The 27,638-nt window shown below is 39.1% G+C and overlaps 1 protein-coding gene across 1 annotated transcript; it reads left to right on the forward strand.

Annotated features, from left to right (window-relative positions):
- Window positions 1-19: 19 nt before the first annotated feature.
- LOC310930695 (ethanolamine kinase 2) lies at window positions 20-21,243 on the forward strand (the record flags this gene model as incomplete). Its single annotated transcript, XM_083893737.1, has 8 exons — window positions 20-154; window positions 2,005-2,267; window positions 4,008-4,163; window positions 11,422-11,570; window positions 12,062-12,149; window positions 12,984-13,122; window positions 16,160-16,233; window positions 21,168-21,243. 8 exons carry the CDS (start codon window positions 20-22, stop codon window positions 21,241-21,243), a joined length of 1,080 nt encoding a protein of 359 aa, XP_083749863.1.
- Window positions 21,244-27,638: the final 6,395 nt, after the last annotated feature.

Here is a 27,638-nt window from a genome sequence, read left to right on the forward strand (position 1 = left end):
ATCTGCTTTTGTTGTAAAAATGGACATTGGATCTTCTGGAAATACGCTCCTCCATGTCGATATCCTCATTGATAAGCCTGAACCTTGGACAGGAATCTTGGGCCTTCTCAAAATACTCCGTCCTCAATGGAAGGCAGAAGACATTCAGATGAAGGCAAGTTTGTGCGCCTCTACTGTGTATTGGCTCAAAATCCTTCATTTGGTTAGTTAGATGTTGTGTTAAAATGGTGGAGTTAAGTCATTGAGAAGTGCTGGAGCGATTAAACACGGCGCATATTTTATGTTGGCTGGTAATTTCTTCTCATATTATGGATAAAGCCGAGTTCAGGGTTCAGGTATTTTAGGTGTTCTTTCATCAGACAAATCTAGAAGAGCAGTGTTAGTCAGCACTCACACAATTTGGGAGATGACCTGAAATAGCTTCTTTTGTGTGAGACATTTTAAGTGGTTCTTTTACAAAGAGACCAGACAAAAAAACAAAAACAGGTTTGACACAATGGACTATCCTCTCAATTGTTTATCCAAGGCATCCAAAGTGCGTGAAGAGACGGTGTGTATTTTTTATTTTATCTTACACACTTATTTTTTTTAACTTATTGGTGGCGTTACATGTTGCAGTTGAATATCCCTCACCTTACCCTGTCCATGCACCATTGTGGGCTATTGTAAAACATGGTGACCTTCATACTGCTGACCTGGCTCCTGATATATATATTTATGTGTGTGTGTGTTTGAGGGTTGGAAAAAGACACGTGCCTGTTGTAACGATACCAAGGCACTTTGAACTTTGTACAACAGCAGCAACCCAAGGTAACTGGAGTTTTTTTTTTTTTTCTCTCTCTTTCCTTAAACCCTGGAAACAGATGCGTAGATGTTGTCAGAGCATCTGTTGAGAACAGAATATTCCCATTCTGGTCCCATGTGCAAACACAAGGTCCAATCTTTCAGAGAAATTGGGTTTATGTTTGTTAGGTGACAGCACATTGGGTGAGTGACCTCTCAATCTTCACCAGGTCCAGTTATGTACACAAAGGAGTACATGTTTCTCTTCGGCCCTCGTGTCCCAACAGCACACTTAATGATGTATTGTGTTCATCTGATTGGAATATACTGGGGGAAGGACAGTCAGACAGTCACCACTGCTACACCTGTGCATTTATCTTTTAGTTGCCGTTTCATATCGACTCCTCTTGTTGTTCGTTACATTCCAGCGACAGTTCTAGACTGAACTCAGTGTGTGATGTCACTGTATTTTATAAATTCTCTTTGCATACTTAGTTAAGTCAATTGCTTTTCCTCCAATTTTTAACTTCACATGAATTAAAAGCAGATTTAAACGGGGGCCGTTATCAAAAACAATATCAAAGAGTTTCATGCCACATGAACGCAGAAAGTGTGTGTTCCGTTATAAGCACTACCTCCTGTTTTCATAAATCACATTACACTGTAAAACGCGTAGTGTATATAACAACTTAGCGACGATAAATACAACATAATAAATCTAAAATCAGAGACAAAGGGGATTTGATTGAATTACCTAAACCAAAGGAGAGCATGAAAGTGGCCCTCCAGCCTCTGTATAAATACTTGATCAGTTGCCAAGGTGGGCCTGTTTGTTCACTTTCCATCTAGATGAAAAACTGTTGTCTGCAGGTCCCATCTGAGGCCCAGAAAATGCCTTGGAGACTGTGGCAGAGAATGAGAGACTTTGAGAAACCACTGAATGACAACAAATGTGTGACAAGGCCTCTGCAGGCAAACAGTGGTCACTGTGGGGTTGTTGTGTACACAGCAGAACACACTGTGCTGGAAGTTTGATTTTTAATGTCAAAAAAACAACAAGTTAAGACAGCAGATGTCTGTACTGTCATTTACGTACAGTGTAATGGATGAATACACCTGTGGAGGTGCATATGGTTCTGTTTTCTGAATTGTTTGTTGTGTTTTTCACTACATTACATTTCTAACATACATGTTTTTCTCTTTAATGCCCTTCCATTGCAGACGTTCACTGAAGGTCTCACCAATCAGCTGATCGGCTGCTACGTGGGCTCCTTCCAGGAGCCTGGTTGCGTTCTGGTCCGGTTGTACGGCAGAATGACTGAGCTCTACGTGAACAGGGACCGGGAGGTGGAGATGTTCCAGGTCTTCCACACCCATGGTTGTGGTCCAGAGATCTACTGCACCTTCCAGAATGGCATCTGCTACGAGTTTGTTACAGGAACAGTGCTGGAAGATGAGATGCTCCGGCAACCTTCTATTTACAGGTCTCTGCAAGAACAGCACACAATTCACAAATCCACCAGCTCATTCGCAAGCGTTATGACCATGGTCTATTGTAGTGGAGATGAAAATATAGTTTATTCCTAATTTATTGCTTAACACATATATTTTAAAATAAGAAAACAACATTTAAACATCAACTTTCACTTAAAGGTCCCATATTATGCAAAATCAACTTTTTTGTAATTGAAATCCTTATCCTCAGCAAAGTGTGTAAAAAGATGATCACTCATGTTTTTGTGGTCCTCCTCACTCTAAGTACAGGAGATAAAACACACAATGTTGACTTCCGCACTCTTTGGGACGTCACAATGCGCTAAATTCCTGGAATTGTTGTCTCGCGGAGCTCTGCTTTGTCCGTAAATCACACGAGAGTGCTGGCGAGGGCAACGGTATCCGAAAACTGGAAGTCCACGAAAAGTTCTATTCTTGGCTCAACAGTGCAGCACAGAGTTCTACACAAACTTCCAGCTTCAGGGGATTTATCTGTCCAGTGGATACATGTTATATATGATGGCAATGTGTCTCCTAGAGCCTGCAAATGATCACTTTTCCAAATGCTAACCGCAGTTGGCTCCCAGTAGCCTATGTGGCTGATGTCATTTCCTGTCTCTTAAGTTTCGGGGGGGGGGGGGGTTTTCAAAGAGATGCTACTAAACAGAGTGTTCTGAACAGGGCTGTTTTGGCAGAGTGATTGAACTGCTGTGGTGCTTCATCCTTGTATATTGTGGTATTTTAGCATATAGCATGTCACAAACATGTTCATTAGGACACCAGGGAACTAGTTTAACTTGGAGAAATAGGATATAATATGAGTCGTTTAGCATTGACTGCTTTACTAAAGTCTATTAAAAGATTACACTGCAAGTCGCTTGCCTAAGAGTTAATAGTGCTCAAATATTTCAGTTCATATTCCATTCATTGTGTATATTCCAGTACAATGTAGCAAGATGAACCTTGGACCAGTTTTTATAATATTTTCAAGAATTCCGTCAAAGCTGTGACCTGATTGATACAGCATGAAATTGTGAAAATCTTCTTTTCAACAGCTCTTTAAATTTGAAAATGTTAAACTTCAAACATCTTATTCATTTCTGTGAAGGTTGTTCATTTAGTTTCACCAGTATCATGAAAAATGGTTAAATAATGCAAACGCTGTTTTTTTTTTTAGGTCCATTCCGTGGTCAAAGTGTATCATTTCAACAGGTTTATTGAGTATGAGATGAAACCCTGAACATTAGTGTTCTGACAAAACAGTTTGTGCACATGTGTGTCGAATATTTCAACAATGCTGATGCAGGTTTTTTTCTTCTTCTAATTATTTCAGTTGAGCCATGTTTCATGTTGAGCAATGTTGTTTACTCATGGCCCCGGTTTCATAAATCATTGTGAAGATAACACGCCAGCATCATTATTCTCACCACAGGCCAAAAGGACACAACACAGTCTGTCAAGGCTGAACAGCCAGGGCCATGACAGACATCAATCACCTCAGTCTGCCTGATACCCTCTGTGAGGAATACCCAAAGATCTTTACGTTACCACTAAGATTTGTCTCAAGAATGAGCACTCAACTCGTCGAAAAGGTCTCAAAAGAAGCGAAGCCCGTTTTGTTTAAAGCGAGAACAAGATAAGAGCGCTAAATGGAAAGGGAGTTGTGCGTCTCCTCTGATAATGATTGTTTGTGCAATAACAGCATCTGAGAACATGTTTTCTTACTGCAGATTGATCGCAGCGGAGATGGGGAGAATCCACGCCATCCAGCCAAAATGTGACGCGTCTGTTGAACCTCTACTCTGGACAAAAATGTCCCACTTTCTCACAATGTTGAAGAGCAGCACCAACAACAGACCAACAACTCAGCAACTCTGCACAAAATGGTACAAACCTTTTAAGTCTGCATGATTCATCACTCGATCAGTGGTGCTGTTGATAAACTGTAGATATCAAAGGACGTGACTCTGCAGTTGTGCGGCAGATTTAATGGCAAGGTTTTGTGGACAGTGGCAGTTTTAATAGGGTAAAAAAACCATTTGTAATATCAGCGTTGATGTTTGCAATCATTATTGGTGTTCCCTGACCAACGACATGGGAAGAAACGGAAAGATTCACATCTTTAAGTTAGTTAAGAGTTGGCCATCGTTCATTATGATGTAGGTCAAAGTTTCTGATATGTTGGTGATTAAGAAAGATGCACTGTTGCCACCACCTCCTCACAAGAGATCAGTAATGCATGAGGCATACTTCATTCTACATACAATACCTGTTTACTGTTACCTGATGGATAACTAACTTCATTCAAAAGCTGCATACTGATCTCAGAGGTGGTGAAACACTAAACCCTAAGCACATTTAAAGCCTTACTCAATCCCCCACAACCTCAACCCAACCAACACCAACGATCTCAAAGACCAACAACTCTTTGCTATAAAATAGGCTAAATTCTTTAAAAAAAAAATCAGAAACAGTCAATCTCTCCCAGCACTCTCCACTATGTTCTTCTGTTCACCTCTCTCACTGAGGACAATGTGTTAAATCTCCTGATTGCTAACTTTACGACGACATGCACTCCACTTCCTTGTGCTCTTCGCTATCGTGCCAACAAAAATGCACAAGTCCTTCTCAGTATTTACTTTAAAAGCTGAAATAGACAACGTTTGGCTTAAGCTTGTCATTGCGAGCATGGTGTATAAAAAAAAATGACACATCCAGGTTTTTATTATGGTTTTTACAGTTTCTCTTGGCCACCTTAGATGGAGGCTTTGCAGAAACATTACAACATGATTTTCATCACAAAGAAACTCTCTTATTCCATATCCAAAACAAATTTCTCACAAGGTTGATTAACACAACATCAGCTCTGAGGGAAAGTACCCGCATCCTTACCAGCGTCTATTATTTATGTGACAATTTTATTGTGTTTGTACGGACAAAATTCATCACGGTTTGCCATGGTGGGCTTCACAGAATGTGTGTTTGTGATTTTTGACACCATTATGAACTCTTCCATATTGTGATCAATACTGTAATTACTGTTATAACCCTCCCATATGTAAATGTGAGGGCCTTACTAGGATAAGTCAGAAAAAAATTCTGCCTGTTAGAGAACAATTTCCATTGTGTCTTTGGCATGTTTTCTGGTAAACACCGACTTCTTCAGAACCAGTAGTCCTCATAGGACCACATCCTGATCCTAATGAGGAAGAACCTTGTTTCTTAGTCTCGGTTTAAGGTTAAGGGCACGGGGTGGATTAAGGTTAGGGTTAGACATTAACTGATAGTAGTAAGACTGTCCACATAAAAGATGTGTGTGTGTGTGTGTGTGTGTGTGTGTGTGTGTGTGTGTGTGTGTGTGTGTGTGTGTGTGTGTGTGTGTGTGTGTGTGTGTGTGTGTGTGTGTGTGTGTGTGTGTGTTCTTGTACTTGTGGCATACTGAGGACCAGTGAGGGTTTTTAACCAACAAAGTGAGGTCATTTTTACGGAGTGAGGACATTTTAGCTGGTCCTCACTTTGTTTTCATTGAAATCATTTCTTTAGGTTGCTATAACATGCTATACTCAATTTGTAAAAAAAAAAAAATCTAATTTTAGACGACATAGTATAGTATGACTTTTTGTCAAATTTTGGGTCAATTTTTTTTGTCAAATTTTGGACCAATTTTTTTTTGTCAAATTTTGGACCAATTTATTTTTGTCAAATTTTGGACCAATTTGTTTTTGTCAAAGATTTTTCCAAATTTTGGACGACATAGTATAGTGTGACGTTTTTGTCAAATTTTGGACCAAAATTTTTTATTTTCAAAAAAAATTTCAACTTTTGGAGAACATAGAAAAGTATGACGTTTTTGTCCAATTTTCTGGTCAAAACTTTCTGGTCAAAATTTTTTTGTCAAAATTATTTGGTCAACATTTTTTTGGTCAATTTTTTGGTCAATTTTTGACCAAACATTTTTTTTTTTTTTAAACTGAAAAGTTTTCTAGCCCTTTTTTCTCTGGGGCTCCACCTGCAGACATGTTATGGTACTGCAACCAGTAGTGCTTTGTAGATGTCATTCATGAAGTAAATATTTGTAATTGTGCTGATTCATAAATGCTGGTCCTCACTTTGTCAGCAACCCAGTCCTCAGTATGCAGCAAGTACAAGAATATGTGTGTGTGTGTGTGTGTGTGCGTGTGCGTGTGCGTGTGCGTGTGCGTGTGCGTGTGCGTGCGCGTGCGCGTGCGCGTGCGCGTGCGTGTGGGGAAGCCTTCAGGAGAAATTTTGATTCAGACCTATCTCTGTGAGGACATGTTGATCTTGCAAGGATATTTTGGCTTGCCCTCGCAATTTCTAAGGGTTTTAAGTAAGGGTTAGGTTTCGGTTTTTTTGGTGATAAGGGGCAAGGAAATGCATTAGGTGTGTGCGGAGTTAGGGTATAGGGTTAAGCTAATAATGTCATATAGGTCATACATGATTCAGGTCAGGTCTGAACTAAACAGAATATAAAGGGTGGATAGAAGCAAACTGAAGTGTTGTGAGTCCAACCTCAGACATGTACCTTTGCAGTCATCCCTCTCTGATAAAAACCAGCATAATTTCCCATATCTATCTTTTCGGTAGCAGCAGTTGCACTGATGCCTTATCATTTTCTCACACGGTAAACGCACATTTCTCAGACCGGCCCACTGCGCTCCTCTCCACCCATTTATTATTATTAGTAACTGGACAGTCTTTGGTCAAGTTTTTTTGCGTTGGCACATTCTCCTCCCTCACAGTGTAAATGGAGGCTGGGCAAAGAGGTGAGGGAGTGGCCTTTGTGGCAATGACATTGCATTATCTTTGACAGGGGTCATGAGGTGAAAGGTGAGAGGGCCTTTGCAGACACTACAAAGAAACAGACGCCCTGCCACAAGCTTCCTGCAGAGCTCCCTTATCTGTCAAATGCTCAGTCTTGTTTATGTTTGTGGAGAAAAGGTCAGAAGTTGGACCAAAACTGAAGCTGGAAGCCAAGAGTATCTGAGTAGTTTTTTTTCTCCTTTGAGTTTTAGAGAAAGCAATTTGTACCAGATGAATCATACAATAAAGAGGATCGGTGGTAGAGAAGTTGTTGTACTTTCATTGGTTTGGGAAGACAAAGGCTCCCACAAATACCTAAGAGCACCCCAGAGTGATTAGATGTCTTTGTCACATGGAAGACAAGAAACAGGCAGATCTTCTAGTTCTTAGGCAATATATTCTGGTTCATCTGGTTTCTTGTTATAAATCAAATCAGGAGCAAAAACCTCTTTTTATTTTCTGCTGTGAGAAATGGTTTTGAGCAAATGCAACCTGCAACTCAAGTTGGCTTAATCAATTTAACTTAACCTGACTTTTAAACATTAATAAATATAAGGTCACAATTAACAATTCAAAACATTCAAAATGAAAGTATTTTTTTTTTACTTTTTTTATTTAATATAACTCAACCTTCTTCCCCTGAGATGCAGTGTACAAAAAGTGAAATGGAACACTCAATCTGTTCATTCATCACCAAAGGCAATGAGTGAGTGTGTGAATGACTTAAAATTGAAGTTTGCTCCTAAACAGAGCATCTGCAAAAGTAAACTAGCTGCACTACTTCCAGGAGCCCAACAGATGGTGCTATATTGTGAGGCATTTGTGTGAGTGGGCTAACACAGTCCACTGGTGCTCAAACACAGAGAGACGTGCAGAATAATGTACAATACTGTATTATTTCAGGAGAGCAATTCTGGGCCACACAGTGGCGTCCAGGCCTGGGCCTTTCTGTGTGGAGTTTGCATGTTCTCTCAGTGTGTGTGTGTGTGTGTGTGTGAGAGGATTTTCTCCATGTTCTCCGGCTTCCTCCCACAGTCCAAAAACATGCAGATGTTAATTGAACACTCTATGCTGCTCATGGATGTGGGAGTGAATGTTGTTGTTCATCTCTGTGATGGACTGTTGACCTGTCCAGGTTGTGCGCCGCCTTTTACCCTATGTCAGCTGGGATTGGCACCAGCATCCCCACGACCTTCACGTGGAGGATAAAGCGATAGACAATTGATGTTTAATTAAAATTGTTTATTGATTTTCTTTTGACTTTATGTATTAACGTCATCATTTTCCTGGCTGTATAAAAATGGCCTTGTACCTTGAAAGCAGGGCTGGCCTGTGACTATTTGACTATTATTGATACCAATGTAACACTTTAAATTGCATTAATTGTAGTTGTGTTATTTACACCAAACCCGGGCAGTAAAATCACAAAAGTGGCCTAGTATTAATTTGTACTTTTGTGTTCAAAGTGAAGCAATGAGTGTGGTGATAATGAGCTTGAATGACTTTGCTTTCTGATACTTCGAACAGATGTGCAAATGTGCACTAAATGAGCAATCTTTAAGTAAAAAATAAAAACCAAATAACCTAAGCTCAACACTATTTAGATATCTAAATATATCTTACGATATCTAAGATGTCTTTATTCAAATATATATTTTTTTTTTCTCTACACGCTAAGCAGCCACTTATGCCTTGGGCCAGCTCTGCTTGTACTGCCTTAACTTATTATGACAATAATGATTGTTATTATGATGTTAAATAATAAGGAACATTGAAAAAAAAAAAAAAAAGAGAGCAAAGAGAATGACGAAGCACAATTTAATAATTTTAAGATTCGGTGTGTACCTTTATTAAATATTTGTGACATGATGACACACACACACACACACACACACACACACACACACACACACACACACACACACACACACACACACACACACACACACACACACACACACACACACACACACACACACACACACACACACACACAGAGGCAGTGAGACAAGACCAAGATTGGGGGGAAACAAGCAGAGGGGGTTTAAACAGGCATCAGAGAAACTTTTGTACTCGAGAATGTACGAGTGCAAGTATGAATGTGATCTTGAGAGGAAATGGTAAAAGAAAGGCAGAGAGAGAGAGAGAGAGCAGGAAGAGGCTGCACCTGCAGAGGAGGTCTTCAGCTCTTAAGCCACCCACTGTGCAAGGAGAGAGACAGATAGAGAGAAGAGGAGAGAAAGGGGGGAGAGGGAGCGAAAGAGGCTGCAGCAGCTGCACGGTTCAGAGAGAGAGAGAGAGAGAGAGAGAGGGAGCACAGTAGAAGTCAGCGATAGGAGCAAAAAGAAAGAGCAATGGAAAGCAAGAGTGCAACCTCTTCTTCTCCCAAAGCCCCCTGCTGTGTCTCCCGTTTACACTCCCATGGATCGTGTAAAGCATTTGAAAAAGAGAGAGAGAGAGAAAAAAAAATCAGTAGTGCTTGGCTGGTGTTTGAAATCATATGTAAATAAGGCACATTGATAATGAAGCGCCAGAGGAGGAAATTCCACTAATTACCTTACAGAGACTTGACAGGGAGCAGGAGGCGAATGTACTTGATGTACTTTGCTCTATGAAAAGGACAGAAAAGAAAGAGGAAAAGATCTGATGGCAAGAAGACAGGTTTCCATTTAAAGTCAATGGAGGTCGTTCATTTGGCTTTTGACTGCGAGTATTTGTGGGCTTATTCTACGACGATGAAGTCAGCTTGTTAAGTTTAAAAAAAAAAAAAAAAAATGAATGTGTTGAAAAGGAATCAGAGTAATTCACCGTTTTCAGATTGGAGAAGATGGATAATTTATGCATCGTGGGTATAGATATAGATAAGTCAAACACTTCATAGTATTTCAATCATTTCATTTGACAATAGAAGCCAAATGAAAAGTAACAGTGAATGAATAAAACCTCAGCAGGAAAGAGCTATTTCAAATATATTTTTCCATACTTGCTTGCAAATAGACAAGTCTATATCTGCATATTGTCTGAATGTAACCTTGATTTTGTGACAGTCTGTCCGTCCAGAGTTGGGGGGAGGAATAAATGAAAGGAAATGATAAACATAAATGACTTGTTGCTTTGTTGAGGCACACGATGTATACGGCAACACAGCCTCTGTGTCATGACCATAAACAAGGCTCCGCTCGTCTTGCTTTTATTGTGCGTTCCTAACAGGCCGCACTAAATTACGTCCACAAGTGTGTATAATACTGGAGCATCTGTTTGTTCCCTTTTGAATAAATAGGTGGTGCTTAAATTACCCTCTTGTCACGGCCTGACGACTGAAAGGAAAACAGGAAAATTAATTAAGGGATGGATGCTCATGCAGAGTTGCTTCCACATACATTTTTTTTTTGCATTGACATCCAAGGACATTTCTTGATACATGCAGCAATCAATGGAGTGAAAACAAGGCATGCAACCTTACAAGAGCCCTGAACTGCTTCAGTTTACAAACACATTCTTACAAGAAAAGTGGAAACTCGATCTTCCACTCTTTTTGGCAAACTTCCTCACACACCGTCCTCCTACAGTGCCGGGAGATTTCCCTTCGTTACAGAAATTATGCTTAAATCCTTATTTTAAAACTTTTTTCCTTTGAAAGATCTGCTCTCTGCATCTCCGTGTTCCCCCGCAAATGAAAATGATTTTAGAGAGAGCTCAGCTTCAGTGCAGACTCACAGTTGTATCTAACCTCTAATTGTAAAAACATACTAGCAGCAGCAGCAGGCTGCATTTATAAATGTATATAAAAAATAAATGCCCACAATTATATTGTCACTGAATTTACTCCAAGTGATGTACGACTTCAGTTTATCATCACTGTAACAGGCTTGAGATCCATTTGTCTGCAAAAACGGTGATGCTGTAAAAATTACAATTACAATAAAATTATAAAAAAATTGTGCCTTAAATAATTGTGTGAAAGCTTTAGTCTTGTAATTTAATTAAAGTTAAAACTAATCTGCATTATCTTTGATAGTAAACTGTCCTGGATACCTGTCAGAAATAAAATGAGGTGTTTCATTTTTCCACGTATACGATTAGACTGATTCACCGGCTTCTGAGTTGAAATAAAAATGTGTGGCTCTGGTCTCTTTGCAGCCTCTGGTCTATAAACATCCTGCACCAGCCAAGTACTGTACTGACATAACCTCGGGTGATTTTTAGGTGTTGAATTTCACCAAATCGAGCGACTCCTCTTTCATCAAATGTTCCTTGAAGAGTTGCAGTGACAATCTTCACTTAATGAAATAATTGAATTCGAGCACTTTTCATCTCTTGCAGTTCCGTGGCTTTGCGAGAGGTGCCCAGCTTTGAGACTCTCTCGGCGGAGATGGAGTCTTTGAAGAGACACCTCTTGCAGATCGGCTCGCCGACCGTCCTCTGCCACAACGATCTCCTGACAAAAAACATAATATACAACCACAAAGAGGGTGAGGAGCTGCTCTGCACCTCGCTGACCCTGGGAAATGTGGCCGCTATGATACTGAAAATAAGCTGCTTTATGAAACATTTCATGTGAACAAGGTAGTCTTCTATATCAGGGGTCATAAAGCCAAGTCAGAACAGTTAGTCACAAAAAACTCTTATTCTACACTCTGTTATTGGAAAGACTCGGTCAGAGTTTCAGGTTTGAAATAATGCAGCTCACACTCCCTTTATTTTACACCCAGAAGAACACCTTTGCACCATATTCCCATTTTATTTAATACTATTACCTCATTCACAATAACCTTTTATTATGATTTCATTTTTTTTCACCCATTTTTTTTCAAGTGTGTCCATGGCGCTGAAAAGAGTCGCCATATTCCTTTGACTCCTACAAGGTTCTGTACTTTCAACAAAGGCAGGGAGAGTCAGTTTTACCTTAGACATGTTGTTGTCCTGGTAACCACTCCTGCTTTCCCTCTCCCCCGTCCATTAGAAAAGGTGAAATTCATTGACTACGAGTACGCCGATTACAACTACCAGGCCTTCGATATTGGCAATCACTTCAACGAATTCGCTGGTAGGTGTGATGATACGAAAGTTCAATTTGCTGACAAACATAAAGATTGCCTAATGTGGAATCCTGAATGCAGTAGCAGCTGTGATGCACTGGATCATTTTTCAGTTAGTGCTGGCTCTGTGATTTTTATCTTCTCAGACGAATGTATTCTCTATGTCCTTATGTAGTGACAACAATGTTTTTTTTTTTTTTACACATCAGGTGTGTCGCAGTAAATCTTGGCAGGGATGAAAACTTTGTTCCAACTCAGAAATAAATAAATAAAAAGTCGTTATGAGGCCACCTCAAATGATAAGAATTCATATTGTGCAAACCTGGCCTGAATTGTGAAAAGAAAATTTCATAACACATACATCAACCTTCTTCCTATTTTCTCAATAAAGGGAAAATACAGCTAAAGTATTAAAACATTGTTCCATTCACATCGTAACGACCTCACTGTGATTTCAAAATTGAAAAAAATTCTGCTTCTGTCTGAAACACAAAGTACGTGCGGAGCCTTTATGCAACAATAGCAGGAGCAGAGTGTGAAGCAATTTACACTTTAAAGTATCTCGCATCAGAATTATAAACACTTTCCCTGTTAGTATAATTCATTATTGATGTTTAATGCTGATGCAGTGTTAGCATTAATTTGAAGTGCATCAGTAAATTGTTCTTAAATAGAATTGTCTCTAATCAAAGATCATTATTGTGTGGACAGTATACGTGTTCAGTTGAAAGTGTTATTTTCTTGATTTTAGGCAGTGTGTGTTACATATTTACACTGACATTGGTTATATTAACATTCAATTTCATGTACATTTGTGTGCGTTCAAGGAACGAAGGTTAACCATAGGTTTTATCCGAGCCGGGAGCTGCAGAGAGACTGGCTGCTTGCCTATCTGGAGAGTTACAAGCACAGCACTGGGCGTGAGGTCACTGTTACAGAGGCAGAAGTTACACAGCTCTACGTTCAGGCCTGCAAATACTCATTGGTAAGAGTCTGCTTTGACTTATTTTGAAATATGTCTCAACTGTTATTTCCTTTTTGGAATTTTTTCTCCTCTCGCAGCAAATCAAACATCTCAGTATTATGATATTCTTGTGCCCATTTCAACAATAACCGTACTGTGCTCGTCCAGATCTCTGACATGACATGAGTGGCAAACACCTCACCAACATCCAGGGGAAAAAAAAGAAAGAAATATCCACAAAGAAAACCAAAGCTGATCCTCAGCTGACAAACTGCTGCTCGGATTTCGATGGGCTCCGTCTGCATTGATTAGGAGACGCCGCAGGGAAAAATGAACGGCAGCAGCCAAAATTATTTCTCTTATGACCACAATTTTCATTCTGTTTGGTTTGAGATGTGCCGCTCTATCTGTCCCTTCATAGCTAAACACAACGTACTGATCAATGTCGGGGTTGTGTGGAAAATAATGAGGCAGCACATTACCTTTAAAATAACTCGTGCCTCGGCCAAAACAGAGGAAGAAGAAGTGAGCGACGAAGGGGAAAGAAATATGAACTGGAATGAGGGGAAAGGGAGGCGATAACATCACGTTGATTGAAGTCAGATTTTCTTAGACAAACCAAGGAGGACTAGAGGGAAGTGGGAGAACTTGATCACCGTCACTTGACAAGCCAACTTTCTTCTAGCTTGACTCATTTTTAACACGCCATGTGTCAGAGTGAGGGATACTGAGACTGTTAACAGAGAAAATTACAGGCTTTACTGTTCATCATTTCAAGATACCGAGCTGAAACCCCTTGTTTTTATATATAGTCATGTGCTATAGCTTCTTTTTACACAATTTAAAGAAGAATTCAATGACCAATTCTTTTCAATCATTTAAAGGTGCATTATGTAATAAATCTAAAGTAACTGGCCGTAAAATCCTCTTAAAATGTCACAGAGACTCAGGAATAATGTTCATATAACAAACTGAACTCACCAACAACAACAGTACAGACAAAATATTTGCATTAAAAAAATATTTTACAGACTGCAAATCATGTTTATGTTTTGAAATCATGTTTTGGCATGTGGCGCCACCTACCGCCGTCTACCAATCATTGCATAATAGAGTCTCAGCTGCCGAGCAACCACGGGTTGCCAGTTATGTCAGAAAACGAAACCTAAAAGACCTCAGTATTTTGAATTTGAATGTAGTAACTGTTTTTGGCCACATTCTTACATATGGCACCTTTAATTGTTTTCATATTGTCCATATAAAGATCTCACTAGATTGCAGTTCTTTTTTTTGTTAACTGGCTTTTAAAGTTTTTCAAAAACAGCAGTAATTATTAATTCAGTCTAGTAGCTTTTTTTTTCCAGCATGCATGTTTTTTTGTGTTCTTCCTATTATGAATTTGATTAGATGTGATTTCATTATTTTTCGGTAATTTATGTATCACTTGGTAATTGCTCGAATTAATCAAACTACATTGAATTTACGACGCGACGGTTAAGTCTCAGTAGTTAATAACACAGGCGAATTAATAATACTTGTGAATGGTTAAAATCTCGAGAGTGAAGGGAATCAATGTGCAGTGAAAGGAGCTGTGCGGCTCTGCTGTGTGGCATTGACAAAGCCTGGCCAGACGCCAAGTCGTAAATGTTGGGCAAACCTTGCCAAGACACTGTGAGGTCTCTGCGCCTCATCCTCTCCTCCACAGAGATCCCCCATGATGTGGCGGCTAAAGCCCACGGCTCTGTGATGTCACTTTCCCTACATGTCTCTTATGTTCCTCTTTTTTCTCAATGGTTCCCTGTCACTGACTGCCTCTGCTCAGTGTTAGACTAATGCTTTCTTAATGGGAAGCAGTTATTAATCATAATAGAAATACACTCAATCTCCCTTCCCAACTAAAGACATAGATTAGAGATGAAAATCTGCCAGGGAGGGAAAAAAGCCAAGGGAAAACCGCACATCGCTCTTCAAGTATTTCAATCCACCCTTTATTTGATTATCAAATAAAAATGTGATTATATCATTGGGCCACAGAACAGAGGCCTGTCTGGATCTTATTAGGACTTGCTATTAGTGGTCTTACCATGAAGATTTACAATAAGGGTGGGGAACAACAGAAATTTATGGAAGCATGGAAGTCCGCAAGCCTAAGTGAGCAAAGCCATTAAGGAGGGAACCATTCAATACAGAGGTTTGTCATTTTGACTGAGTACAACTTGCACGTCACATCAGCAGCAGCAGACAACTGGAGGTCAATCAAGTGTTGCCTTACAGTTAAGGGTAACGGTAGCTCAGTGGTAGAGAAGGTTGTGTCGATGTGTCTTTGAGCAAGACACTGAACCCCACGCTGCTCCTGACAGCTGTGCCGGCAGTGTGTGAGTGGGTATGAAAAGATGAGTGAGTGATGGAAAGATGTGCTCTGTGAATGGGTGTAAAGCAGCTTTGAGTGGTTATCAGGACTAGAAAAAGTGTTATATGAATACAAATTATTTACAATTTTGCTCCATAGCACAGATTAAAGTATAGCAACATATACTACAATAACAAATATTGGTGAAACCACGCAGCATTTGTGTTTTTTAATGATTGAAAATCAACTTCTTGTGAAACATGTCATTTGGGGTCCTTATGTTCTATGTTTTTCTGTTCATGTATTTCTGTGCTCCCTAATCTGGTAACACTTTAGATTAGGAAACACATATTCACCATTAACTAGATGCTTACTAACATATATAAGCAGCATACTAGCCCTTTATTAGTAATCATTAAGCACGTATTAACACCTTATTCTACCTCTATTACGACATAAATTAAGATTTTTCCTACATAAGGTGTTTAATACATGCTTAATATTTACTAATAAAGGGCTAGTATGCAATTATATGAATGTTGGTAAGCACCTAGTTAATGGTCAATATGTGTTCCCTAATATAAAGTGTTACCCTTTGTCCATAAGACAACAATTTGTTATATCAATTTTAAAAAGGAAAATACAACTTGGTTTTAAAACTAGTCAGCAATAATTACATCTTCTTCAATTTTCTTTCTTCTCCTTCAGGCCTCCAACTTATTCTGGGGGATCTGGGCCATCCTGCAGTCACACTATTCCTCTATTGACTTTGACTTCCAAAGGTTAGTACGTAGAAATCTTAAAACACTATATCTGTCATTTTCGCTCATCAAATGCCGCACAGAATAAAATATACCGCTACACATGGTCGAAATTTAAACCGACATCCTTCAAACATTAAGCACCACTTTCACATTTACACCCCCCCTCCCCTCCCCTCCCCCAACAGCTGTTTAATGTAGAAACATGTAAAACCACATAGAAAATTATAACTCCAGAGCGACATCATTGGACCATCTTATTGCTTATGTTGAGGTGAAGAACCCAGTGATTCATGATCATGTTTGGACAAACAGGATCTTCATTAGGAACTGCTTGAGTAAGGGGGGGGGGGGGGGGATTAGTTGGCAGAGAAAAATGCAATAAAATATTGGAAACTTGAAACATGAGTGTGGAAATATTTCATTATTCCCCGAGCAGTGCTTTTAAGACTGTATTTGTATTTGTCATAAAACATGCACTAAAAGCACACTTTGTCCACTCCTCTCGCTACTACCAAACGCAGACAAAATATTTACACATGAAATTCTCGGCTTTTCCTCACTCAAATACCACACACTATGAAAAGCAGAAAGTCTGAACTTAAAGAAAAAAGAAATGATTTTATTTCTCAGTGTTTTATGATAGTTATCTTTATACAAGTCCAGGAGACATTCCTCTCTTCCAACAACCAGACAATAGAGTTCACAAGGGCAAACCCCCCCCCCCCCCCTCATCTCGCTAATCTCTATTGACATACATCACCCTCCCCTCTGTGTGGCTTTCTCTGCCCACTTGTTAGATCAGCGACAGGGCCCCCACCTCATTTCGATCTGGACCTCGGAGGAAATGTGATCCAGAGGGGTGCCGAGGCACAGAGGCGCTATTGTTCCTGTGCCGTCGGTCCTCCCTTACATATACGTCTCTCATCCCCGGGCTGGGCCACATACATACGCCTGCTAGACGTCTGCTCCTCTAAGCTGCCGGCTGAGGTTGTCTTAAAGTGCATGGCGAGGGTTGGGTTACGCTTCTTTAACTGGAAGCGTTCAGATGAAATGAGCTCAGTCCTGAGAGCACCAGTAAAGATGGGGATGGGCCTACCTTGTTGAAAGTTACCCGGCATACAAATCCTACCGCACACTGAGGGTTGTGATGTGTGCGTCAATACCTTCTGTGAATGAAAAGAAACAAACTGCAAATTGAACATGAAAATGTGATCTATGCCATTTGGGCCTTTGGACCTCACTGTGTATTAATTCAAATATAAAATATACACATGGGAATTCAACCAATAAATACCTAAACATCTGGCTCTTTACATATTGTACTGTGCTGCTGCTGCTGCTGCTGCTGCTGCTGCTGCTGCTGCTGCTGGGTAGTTAGTCCACAGTATAAATGCTCACTGCTCAGAACAGCTGCCCGCAGCTGCTGGAAATGAGTTTGAGAGGATTGAGAATGACTGCACACACGGTCACTTCCTGGTTCTGAATAAGCCGGCCTGAGTACTTCCGGTGAGCCGGCAGCCAAAGATGCAGAGATTTTCCATTCAAGACCATGTTGAATTCCCTCGGGTCTAACTATTAAAACAACTACCAAAGGACAATGTAAACGTGTCTGATCAATATCAGAAGTTTTAATCACTAACATTACTTTACAAAGTTTCTCCTTGCGACAACTGACCTTCATTTTATTTCATTTATTTAAAAATAATGGCTGTTTGACCATAATCTGCTAGTTAGGAATATAAATCTAAAAGTAGTTTATTGCTGCATTTTCTTTATACTGCGAGATAAAACACACTGCACTGCTTATGCTTCATGTGTTTGTGACAAATAAGATCTATTGAGGTACGAGATAATAAGTTAAACCCGTTGTTAGTGTGTGTGTGTGTGTGTGTGTGCGCGCACGTGTGCGTGCATGTGCGTGTGTGGGTTTTCCTCCCACTGTTATCCCCCTGAGCCAAATTTCCACCGACTTCCCAACAAGTGACAGGCGTCGCCCAGGCCTTGTGCTTTAACCAGGCCCAGATGTAGATGTGACAATAGGGAGCCACAAGGGGAATGCGCAGAAACCCACCCTCCCTCCATCATCCGTATTTACTTTCCTGATATGGTTTTATTCATGTGTTTAAAGTGTCTGCGAGTCAGCGGTTAAAATTTGTGGATGTGTTGGCAAAGCGAGCCGTTATTTGACAAAGACATTATTATGAGGAAATGAATGAGGAGGAGGCCCACTGTTTGGACTAGGCTGACTGCAAATTTGGGGAATTGTGCACAAAAGCACATTGTGAAAGGGAATACCTGCTTTGGAGGGAGTTAATTTTCCCCTTCGTCTGGTAAATAGAAAAACATCTCAGTTTCACCTCTGATGATGATAAACGCTGCACACGCTACTTTTAGGTGTCGGCTTTAATAAAAATAGGGATGAATGGGATTGTCTATGAAAGTTGCTTTTTCTTTTAAATGGGCAGCACTTATGAAGGGTGTGAGAGGTTATTAGATCAACACACCAGTGCCTTTATGGAGTTTTTTTCATGGATATACTGTCACATTTATATTATAATGTGTTATTAATAGAGTGGCATTGTTTAAAAATAAAACATTTGGTTACACTTTAGAAATTCTTAATTCATGTTGTAATAGATGTAGAATAAGGTGTTAATATGTGCTTAATGATTACTAATAAAGGGCTAGTATGCTACTTATATGTGTTAGTAAGCACCTAGTTAATGGTGAATATGTGTTCCTAATCTAAAGTGTTACCAAACATTTTAATTGCATGTATTATGAAGGGCAGAAATCAATAATAAATAAAGGTAAATGAACATCTTACTGTAGGCAATTTCCCCCCACGGATCAATAAAGTGTGATTGTGATTCTGATTATTTTTTAGTTTTAGTATCTGTTAAAAATACACTACATATGCACTGTTTTCATATAATTCCAAGTGTAGTTCCATACACAGAAGATCACAAACTGTAAAGTGATCATCATTTTAAACTTTAAGTTGACCCAGTTGGTGTCAGGTTAAGTAACATTTCCTTAAGGATGTAGACACTGCTGGTTGATAATATGAATTAAAGAAGTAAATACTGTAAAAAACAAAACAAAAAGAAAAGGTTTGACTCTACTTTTCCACTTTCACACACTTGATGATTCACTCACATACGCAGTCAAATGCTTTACCAAATTGTCCAAGGTCGACAAAACACACACATAAAGAACGGATCAGCATTTTACTCAGTTCTTTTTTTCTTTTACCTGATATTTTTTTCCCCCTAAAAATTTACATGAGACTGAATTTGCTGTTTCCAGTTGAATATCTGCCATGATGTCCCTCAGTGACCGTCAGCAGGTGTTGTTTTGACCAGTCAGGGAAAGGAACCCTTCATTCCATTGTCTGGGTGAATGTGTAAATTGTCAATCATCCACTATAGCATATACATTTGACACAAAACTGCGTCTGTCCAAAGACGGCATCATGGAGAATTTGCCAAGCCACAATTAGAGAAGTGAAATTACACTCTGCTCTGCCAGGCTACCGCCACAGATTTTTCCCCCCGCAAATTTTCCTTAACACTTGTATAAAAACAACATTTCTAAGGAGACAGTGTTGAAGTTAGTCTGTGCCACCGATCTCTATCAACACACTGCTGCTGGTGTGTGTGTGTTCTATAACTAACGACGTCCGTCATAATATGTGCAGCAAAGAAAGAGCATTGTCAACAACAGAAAACAGATTCTGACACGATAATTAGAGTGCAGATTTACCCGGAGACACAGGTGAGAAACACAGGAATACAAGTAACTAAAAGGCATGTGTTTGAATGATATTTTTTATTTCACTGATTCTGCATTGAGGAGTTCAGTGAAAGCACTGATTAAAGGACAACGGCCTCTCTGTGCCTGCGTTTTCTGTGCTTTTAAAACTTCACTTTATTTCAAAGGGTGGCGTATAATGGCCAAGGGCAGCAGCACACTCAGACATCAGATGCATTGAAGCATTGATAATATGGTTTGAAGCAAAAAACATACAAAAATCACCTTTGTCCCGTACGAGCCCTGAAATGTGTTGAGGCTTTGCCACAGCTCTGGTGCACGGTGCCTTATTTAATAGAGCGTTGATGCTATAATTTTCAGGTTTTGTAAACGCAGGATCCGACTTGTGTCATAAGCGGCGCCTGCTTTGTAGGCGTTGATGTTTGTTTGTTTGTTTGTTTGTTTGCTTTGAGTTGAATGAACATTATTTTTACATGAAGAAAAGTTTGTCTGTGACCAATACTGTGCATTTTTTAAAATATATAATATAAGGCTGACATAAAGTATTAGAGTATTTCTTTGTCTTGGGGTTACATGTGCACTGATCTCATTATATTTTTAATATCTATGATTAGACTAGACAGTCCTTTATTTGTCCCGCAGTGGGGAAATTTACATCCTTACAGCAGCAAAACAGTAAAGATAAGGATAATAAATAATAAACATGCATTACCAAAAAAGGTATAATATAAAATGACTTTAACACTGTATAGTTTAAATAGAATGTATTGTGTACATTATAGGCATTTTCCACAATATATACAGTATGGACAAGATATTTACATTATAATCAGAGATTGGGCATGGGATTATTATATGTTTATATTGCACACAGGATATTTTATTCACCTTTCAATTAAATTAATTGTCCATTCATCTGTCTAACAATCACTTTTTTTTTCTTTCTACCTGCCTCAACATCTGAGCGAGGTGAAGTTAAACCCAGCTTACATTGTGTCTATTTTAACACAATATGTTAAGCTGAGGTTATATGCTGTTGAGACACTGTGCATTACATGTCCTTCATCTCATCTTACGTCATTGTACACATTGTTTTTGTTGTTATAATGATCATTTCATATTTAAGAGTGCGTTTCGTTCTCTAATATCTTGTGTCTGTCCTGTGTTCTCCCTCTCAGATATGCCATGGCGAGACTGAGCTTCTACTATGAGAAGAAAGAGGAATATTTTGCACTGGAAATGAACAACATATAGTGCAAGTAGGAGCAGTGCTTTTTTAAAAGTAAAGAGCATTTACCTGCTCTATTGTGACTTTGTCCTGCCTTAAAGGCCATAGAATAAACGTAGAAATGGGTTCCCCATTGTTTGTTGTTTCAGGCTGTAGCACGAGTTAATATGTTTTGCTATCATCGTAATTTTTAAAATATTTCTTTCACCACAGTCAGTATGCCAATAAGCCTATTTGGCTAATTGAGACGAGGCTCGTGCCAGAAACGCATTAATTGTTCCCACATTTGGCCGGGTCACATAAAGCCACACAAACTGAACGTGGGTTATTTGCAGCCGTACAACAGTTCTGATAGAAAACAAGTTTTCACTTTGTTCCACTGTTCTAAGTAACAGTGTATTATTTTAGCTTTTTGCCTGTAATTTACATTCAAAAAGTGTGCCGTGTAAATGTGTGATGAGAGAGCTTGATTTTCGTATAATACTCTTGTCACACGTTTGTATTTGTCAGCGTGTAAATCCCTGAGTGACAGCTATTTGAGCACAAAGACTTAAACATTAACAAGAGCAGCTCATTTGAAATGCTGTTACAAAACAGTCCTATTATGTCACTGTTACAGTGTAGGAGGACATTTGTGTTCATCCATCCATCATCACTACAGCTTATCCTTTGACAGTGGTGGAAGAGGCATCCCTACAGGCTGTTTAAATGATCCTGACCATTATCTGCATGCCTGGACTCTTAGAATATCAAGAGACCACTCAACACAAACACAAAGAGAGCATGAAATCTCCATACAAACATGAATCTGCTGAACTCAGACCAAGAAACCTCTTACTGTGTTTGTGACACTGCTAATTATGTTTCACAGACTTTTTCCACTGCAGACATTTCAGCTTGTCCTACAGCAGGAATAGCATCGGTGTCACCCTGAACATTAGTGATGGATCTAATCCTTTTCGACATGTTTAAGTTTGTTTTCATGCCTTAAGCCCGCAAGTGAAATACATGTACACAGTAGCCAACAATGAATCCAGTTAACCAGTACTTGTACGACATGTCTGTCATGACAAAGGTTTATACTGCACTGCCAGCATTAATTTAACACCACTCTTCCAGCCCCCGTGTCCATCATTTGGTATGTTTCAGGTTAAAGCTCATTTTTCTGCTAATAGATAATGTGAAGCCCATAAAGAGACAAACATGCATACCAGATGGATTTTAATCAGGTGATGACAGTATGCTGTGACCATCATGTGACATACGTTGCAAATGTATACAATGCTGCATTTATGACTACAGTGCTTATATTAGTGATTTATCTTTTGAAATAAAACGTTGTAGAAGAAAGACGTTTTGAATTATTTCAGAAGCGTCCAGACTCCCTGAATCCCTGTTATTGTCTGTGAACTGAGAGAAGCTCACGTGTCAAAGCTTTGTTACTCAAATCCATCTATCTTATCAACGCTATTTGCCAATGAAGCATGTCAAATTGAAGAAATTGTCAGTCGCCCCAGGCGGTATAGCTGAACAGTAATTCTCTAAGAAATGATAGAAGAAATACTTGTGCTGATTACACCATTCTGCCCTAATTTCACTTGTGCTTTCCAACCATTCTCCCCGTTCCCTCTCGTGTATTGTTTGTCCATATCTTGTCTGTGTTTGTGTGTGGCTGGGCGTCACTTCCTGTTCCTGGCTCCTGTTTTCTCTCCAATACATCTGCCTCATTCAACCCACACGACTCTCCCAGACTGTCGTTACACTGTCAGCGCTGGAAGCATTTAGGCCACCTTGTAGTTGTGCACTTTGAAGTTCAGTCACTCTGTGTGTTTTTTTTTTGGTCTGTAGCCTGCACTAATGCATGAGATGCATTCAAGTGCTCTTTGTTTGAAGATAAGGACAAACATATCCTTCCCTCTCTTTTCTTTAAACTGGTGTGATTACAAAATAAAAGTATCGAGAGAGAGAGAGAGAGAGAGGTGTTATACCGTCTTTATATGGTTTATGGAGCTTCTACAACCTAATTATCAGTTTGCGTAAGATCATTTAACGACAAGGGACAGGAAAGGTTAAGCATCAACATAATAGTAAATCTGAATCACTGATTAGTTTTACTTTTCAATGCCACATGGATTACATTCACTGGTGATGGCCTTGTTGTTGTTCCAGTGTAGGACACAATGAAAAAGTGTGGGCAGGAAAAGCAGAGAGGAAGTCACATTGTACAAACCTAATAAGTGCAACAGATAAATCCTTTAAATCAGTGTTGCCTTTTTCAATATTCCACCAATACCATGACTTTTCTCAAATGTCTGTACTATGACTTCCCTAAACATAATCATGAAGCTCTCATATAAGGTTCTTCGACTTGTCCTCATAGGAGAACCCTTTTTGGCTCCAGGTAGAACCTTTTTATAAAGGTTCCACCTGGAACCCTTTTGAGGGGTTCCACCAAGAACCCTTTTTAAACCCTTTATTTATTAAGGGGGTTTAAAAGGGTTCTCTGGATCAAAATGGTTCTTACTGGAACCATTAGTGTTACCAAGAACCCTTGAAAAACCCTTTCTTCTGGGTTTTTCAGAAGCAAATGGTTCCAGGTAGAACCTCAGCCCTTGTAGAAGGACCCTTTTGGAACCCTTATTTCTAAGAGTGTAGTGTCAGGTAAACAAGAGCGGGACACAGTTCATTCTTGACGGATAAAATGTACAACATGGTCCAAAGACAATCACATGACCTCAATGAGAAGATAGTGTTTGTTGATTTGCATATGTAAATGGATATATGTATATATTTCCATGACCACACTGCACACACAAGTACTGAACCCTTTCTCTGATTTGTACTAGAATCAGTTGACATACCTCTGAAAGCTCCACGTTTCCCAGTTCTATTTGTATGTCCAGCATGTCTTGTGTCAATTAGAATTTTTTTTCTGAGATGAGAAAATCTAATAAAACGTAAACGTGTATAATTATATAAATCCAGTGTAGCTGGAGCATAGACGATGGAGCAGTGGGAATCCACAGGCAACAGATTCTGCATGTATAAAGATCACTTCATGTATCAGAAAGTTGAAGATGGAATCCTGCAGGTCTGGAATAATGTCAGCTCTGGCTGTTCCCTGATGGCATCATACGGGTCAGTATTATCTGTCCACTTCTGCAATGTATTGTTTGATCTCAGTGAAGTCCAAAAACCAGCACTGGTGTCTTCAGTTTTGCTGAAGCTATTCCTGCCAACATGGTGGTGTAAACAAAATGAGCCATGTGACGTCCAAAATTCGATTGAGATGTCTTTGCCTGTCTTAAAACAGTTTTTTTTTCTAACATTCCGTTCTTTTATTTCAAGGTTGTTTGCCTTCATTTGAATAATGAAGAATCACTTAATTTGTAGTCAGTGAAACAAACCTGACATTGTGTAAAATGGATGAATACAACATGCTCAGAAATGTTTCCTCCTGCGTGACTGTCTATAATGTATTTGTCTATAATGCACACAAAGAGGAAAGTAATTGTAAAATCCGTATAGAAAAGATGACAACAGGTCAAATGAGGGGAGCACTTGGAACAATGGCGTTCTTTACCTCTTCATGGTCGCACACAGTTCCACTCATCAAGGCTGGAGCTTTGAGTCAAACAATCCAACTGCTTTCAAAGTAGCATTTTTCGTTAAACATATGATATTTAATTAGCAGACTAATGCACTTTCAACGACAAGGACTTTGCCTCAAAAAGGAAAAATTGGCCTTTTGTCCGTTGCCCATTTTTCCTGAATAAGAGCTGTACGGTTTTTTTTTCTTGTTTTTTTCTAGCTGCATTAAAAAAAAAGGAAGTATAGTCCTTTATGCAATGTTTCAAAGACACAGAAAGACACAGAGAGAGACACTGCTTTCAAAGAGCTTTTTTGTATGATTTTCTTTAATTCAGGTATTGCATTTAGCTTTTTAGTTTGTTGAAGGCCTCAAGGTTACTGACCTGAGGGATTTTAATAATTTGCCATTGTAATCCATTTCCATTACCTGAAAATTGTCTAACAGTGTCTTCAAGATAAGGATTTACAGAATGGCCAATAAAGATTCCTAGTCCCAAGACTCAATTTTGTAGTGACCATCAGTTTGGCATTTATGGTACTGACTTAGCAACTATAAAAATATTTACTAGATTTTATAGGAATTTATTTGCTTTACATTTACATTCTCAATTGTAATCACTTTCATAATCCTTTCCTCCATCATCCAGAGTCGTCATTATGGTCATTGGGACAAAATTTCACTTGGGTATTGGATATTATAATCAGCCATAGGAGAAGAAACAGCTGAATCAGGCGTGTGCCGAATAGTAATGATGGATGAAGACTGTTTTGAAAGAACAGATGGGAACATCCAGTTGAAACAAACGATATCATTTAGTTGAATGTTAGAAAACCTATTTGAGTTCCTAACCTCCGTAGACCCAAATAATCAACGTTGCGTTTTAGATTCCACGTTAAAATGTGCTTAAATGTGAGCATCTCCACATAAACACTGTGCTCCTCATGAAACAGGATCAGCTCAACAGAGAGCGAGGGTTAATTATTTGCTGAATTGGAAGCAATTCAGCGATGAAGCGCCATGAGCTCTTAGCTCAAAGAGGACAGTAGCATCCTGCTGCTGCACCGTGACCAGTCTGCGTGTGCTTTGATGAGGAGTTGAGTCTCCATGTTCATCGACAGGGTGCCTTTGAAGCTTCATAAAAAGCCTCTCCAACACATTTGAAGTGGGATCCTCCTTTGTAATAACAAATGATTATTCTCTTGATCTAAAGACCTAATGGGTGAAAGAAGAAAACTAAAAATTGTTCAGTCTTCGCTTCAAGAAGAGGTTTGCTCAAAACCAAAAAAAAGTAGATTTGCCTTTGGGGTTCTGTCTAGGACCGGGCTTTCATCAAAAATGTGTGTCATTATGTCTCATCATCCCGACACACACCGAACCCACAAAGACAAGAAAGGTAAATTCAAAGTCGGTGAAATCACTCAAGAACAATTAACATGATAACAAGGCAAACCCTCACTCTTTATTGTAAAAAATATAGTTTTGCCTTTTCTAGGAAGTGCAAATGACTGGGTTTAAGTCGCCCAAATAACAGTCCATTTGCATTCTTTGGCAAAGCATTACGGATATATTCTGCAGTTTAACCCAGAGGATGCAGTGAGTCCCAGCCAGGCCACTGTTTGAAAATGAAAAGGCTAACAGTCAAAGTAAATAAAAAAGAGACATCTTCAATCATAACCATTCATTTATTTAATCTCTGTTTGTACTGTTTGTAATGCTTATGGATTCATTGCAAACCAATAGATTAATATGTGTAGAATAATATCTGAACTACAGCTGACTTTAGTACCATATGCAGTACCTGACAAGCAAAGCTCCTCAGAAAGCAGACGGCAACAACAAGTTAGTGTCTATGAATTTTCATAAATGATGATGATTTGAAAGTACATCGCTGATTTAACGTGAAAGTGAGGATTGTTTACCCGTCGGAACGCCACGACATTGATTTATTTGAATTTTCAAAATTGATGCAACGCTCTTTGACTTTGTATGTTTGTCTGAAATAATTATTTCCTCCTCAGTACCCATAATGATTTCCTGAATGTTCACAGAAGACAGGATACTCGCAATTTATTCGAAAAACTGTAATTTTCTTCTTGTCATTCTCGCCACCGTCCTTGCATTCCTCGCTTGCCTCCAACTCACGCTCAAGCACTTGGGTTTCAAGAGACGTAAAACACTGACGAAGTAACACAGGATATAGCAATAAGTGATATATATATATAAATATATATATATATCATGCTATCTAACTTTTATGATATTCAAGCGTTGACTAACTCCTGGGAAAAGGGCGATGCCAAATTTGGTTCACACTTCTTTCACTTCTTATTACAACCAGGCAAACCTGCACATTAGCCATGGGATAATTTCCAACACCATGTTCATGGCAAGAGCAAACAATTCTGCTTAGCATTTGCCAGCAGACAGGATTTTCTTTTGTCCAATTGTGGAGCTCCAAGCAATTACAAAGCACTTTTTATGCTCAACTGATCATTAGCAGTGATGACTTTCATTTCTAATTTTCTCAGCCTTTAACTTACCACCAAACTAACATTCTTCAATGACACAGCTTTTTAAAGTTACTTACCAGGAGTATCTTACCAGGAAATGACTTTGGTAGAAGTTGAAGTCACTTTTTTAAAATATTACTTTAAAGTAAAAGTCTTAAAGTATGTGAAATTTACTCAACTTTAGTGTCAAAAGGACTTTTCTTGTATAAAATGTACTTTAGGTTTTTTTTTTAAGTTGTCTTTCAACTGGAAGGTTGTGGGTTCAATTCCTGGCTCTGCTAGTTTGTGTCCTTGAGCAAGATACTGAACCCATTTTGAA

This window comes from Microchirus variegatus, assembly GCF_963457635.1.
Source record: "Microchirus variegatus genome assembly, chromosome: 8".
NCBI lineage: Eukaryota > Metazoa > Chordata > Actinopteri > Pleuronectiformes > Soleidae > Microchirus > Microchirus variegatus.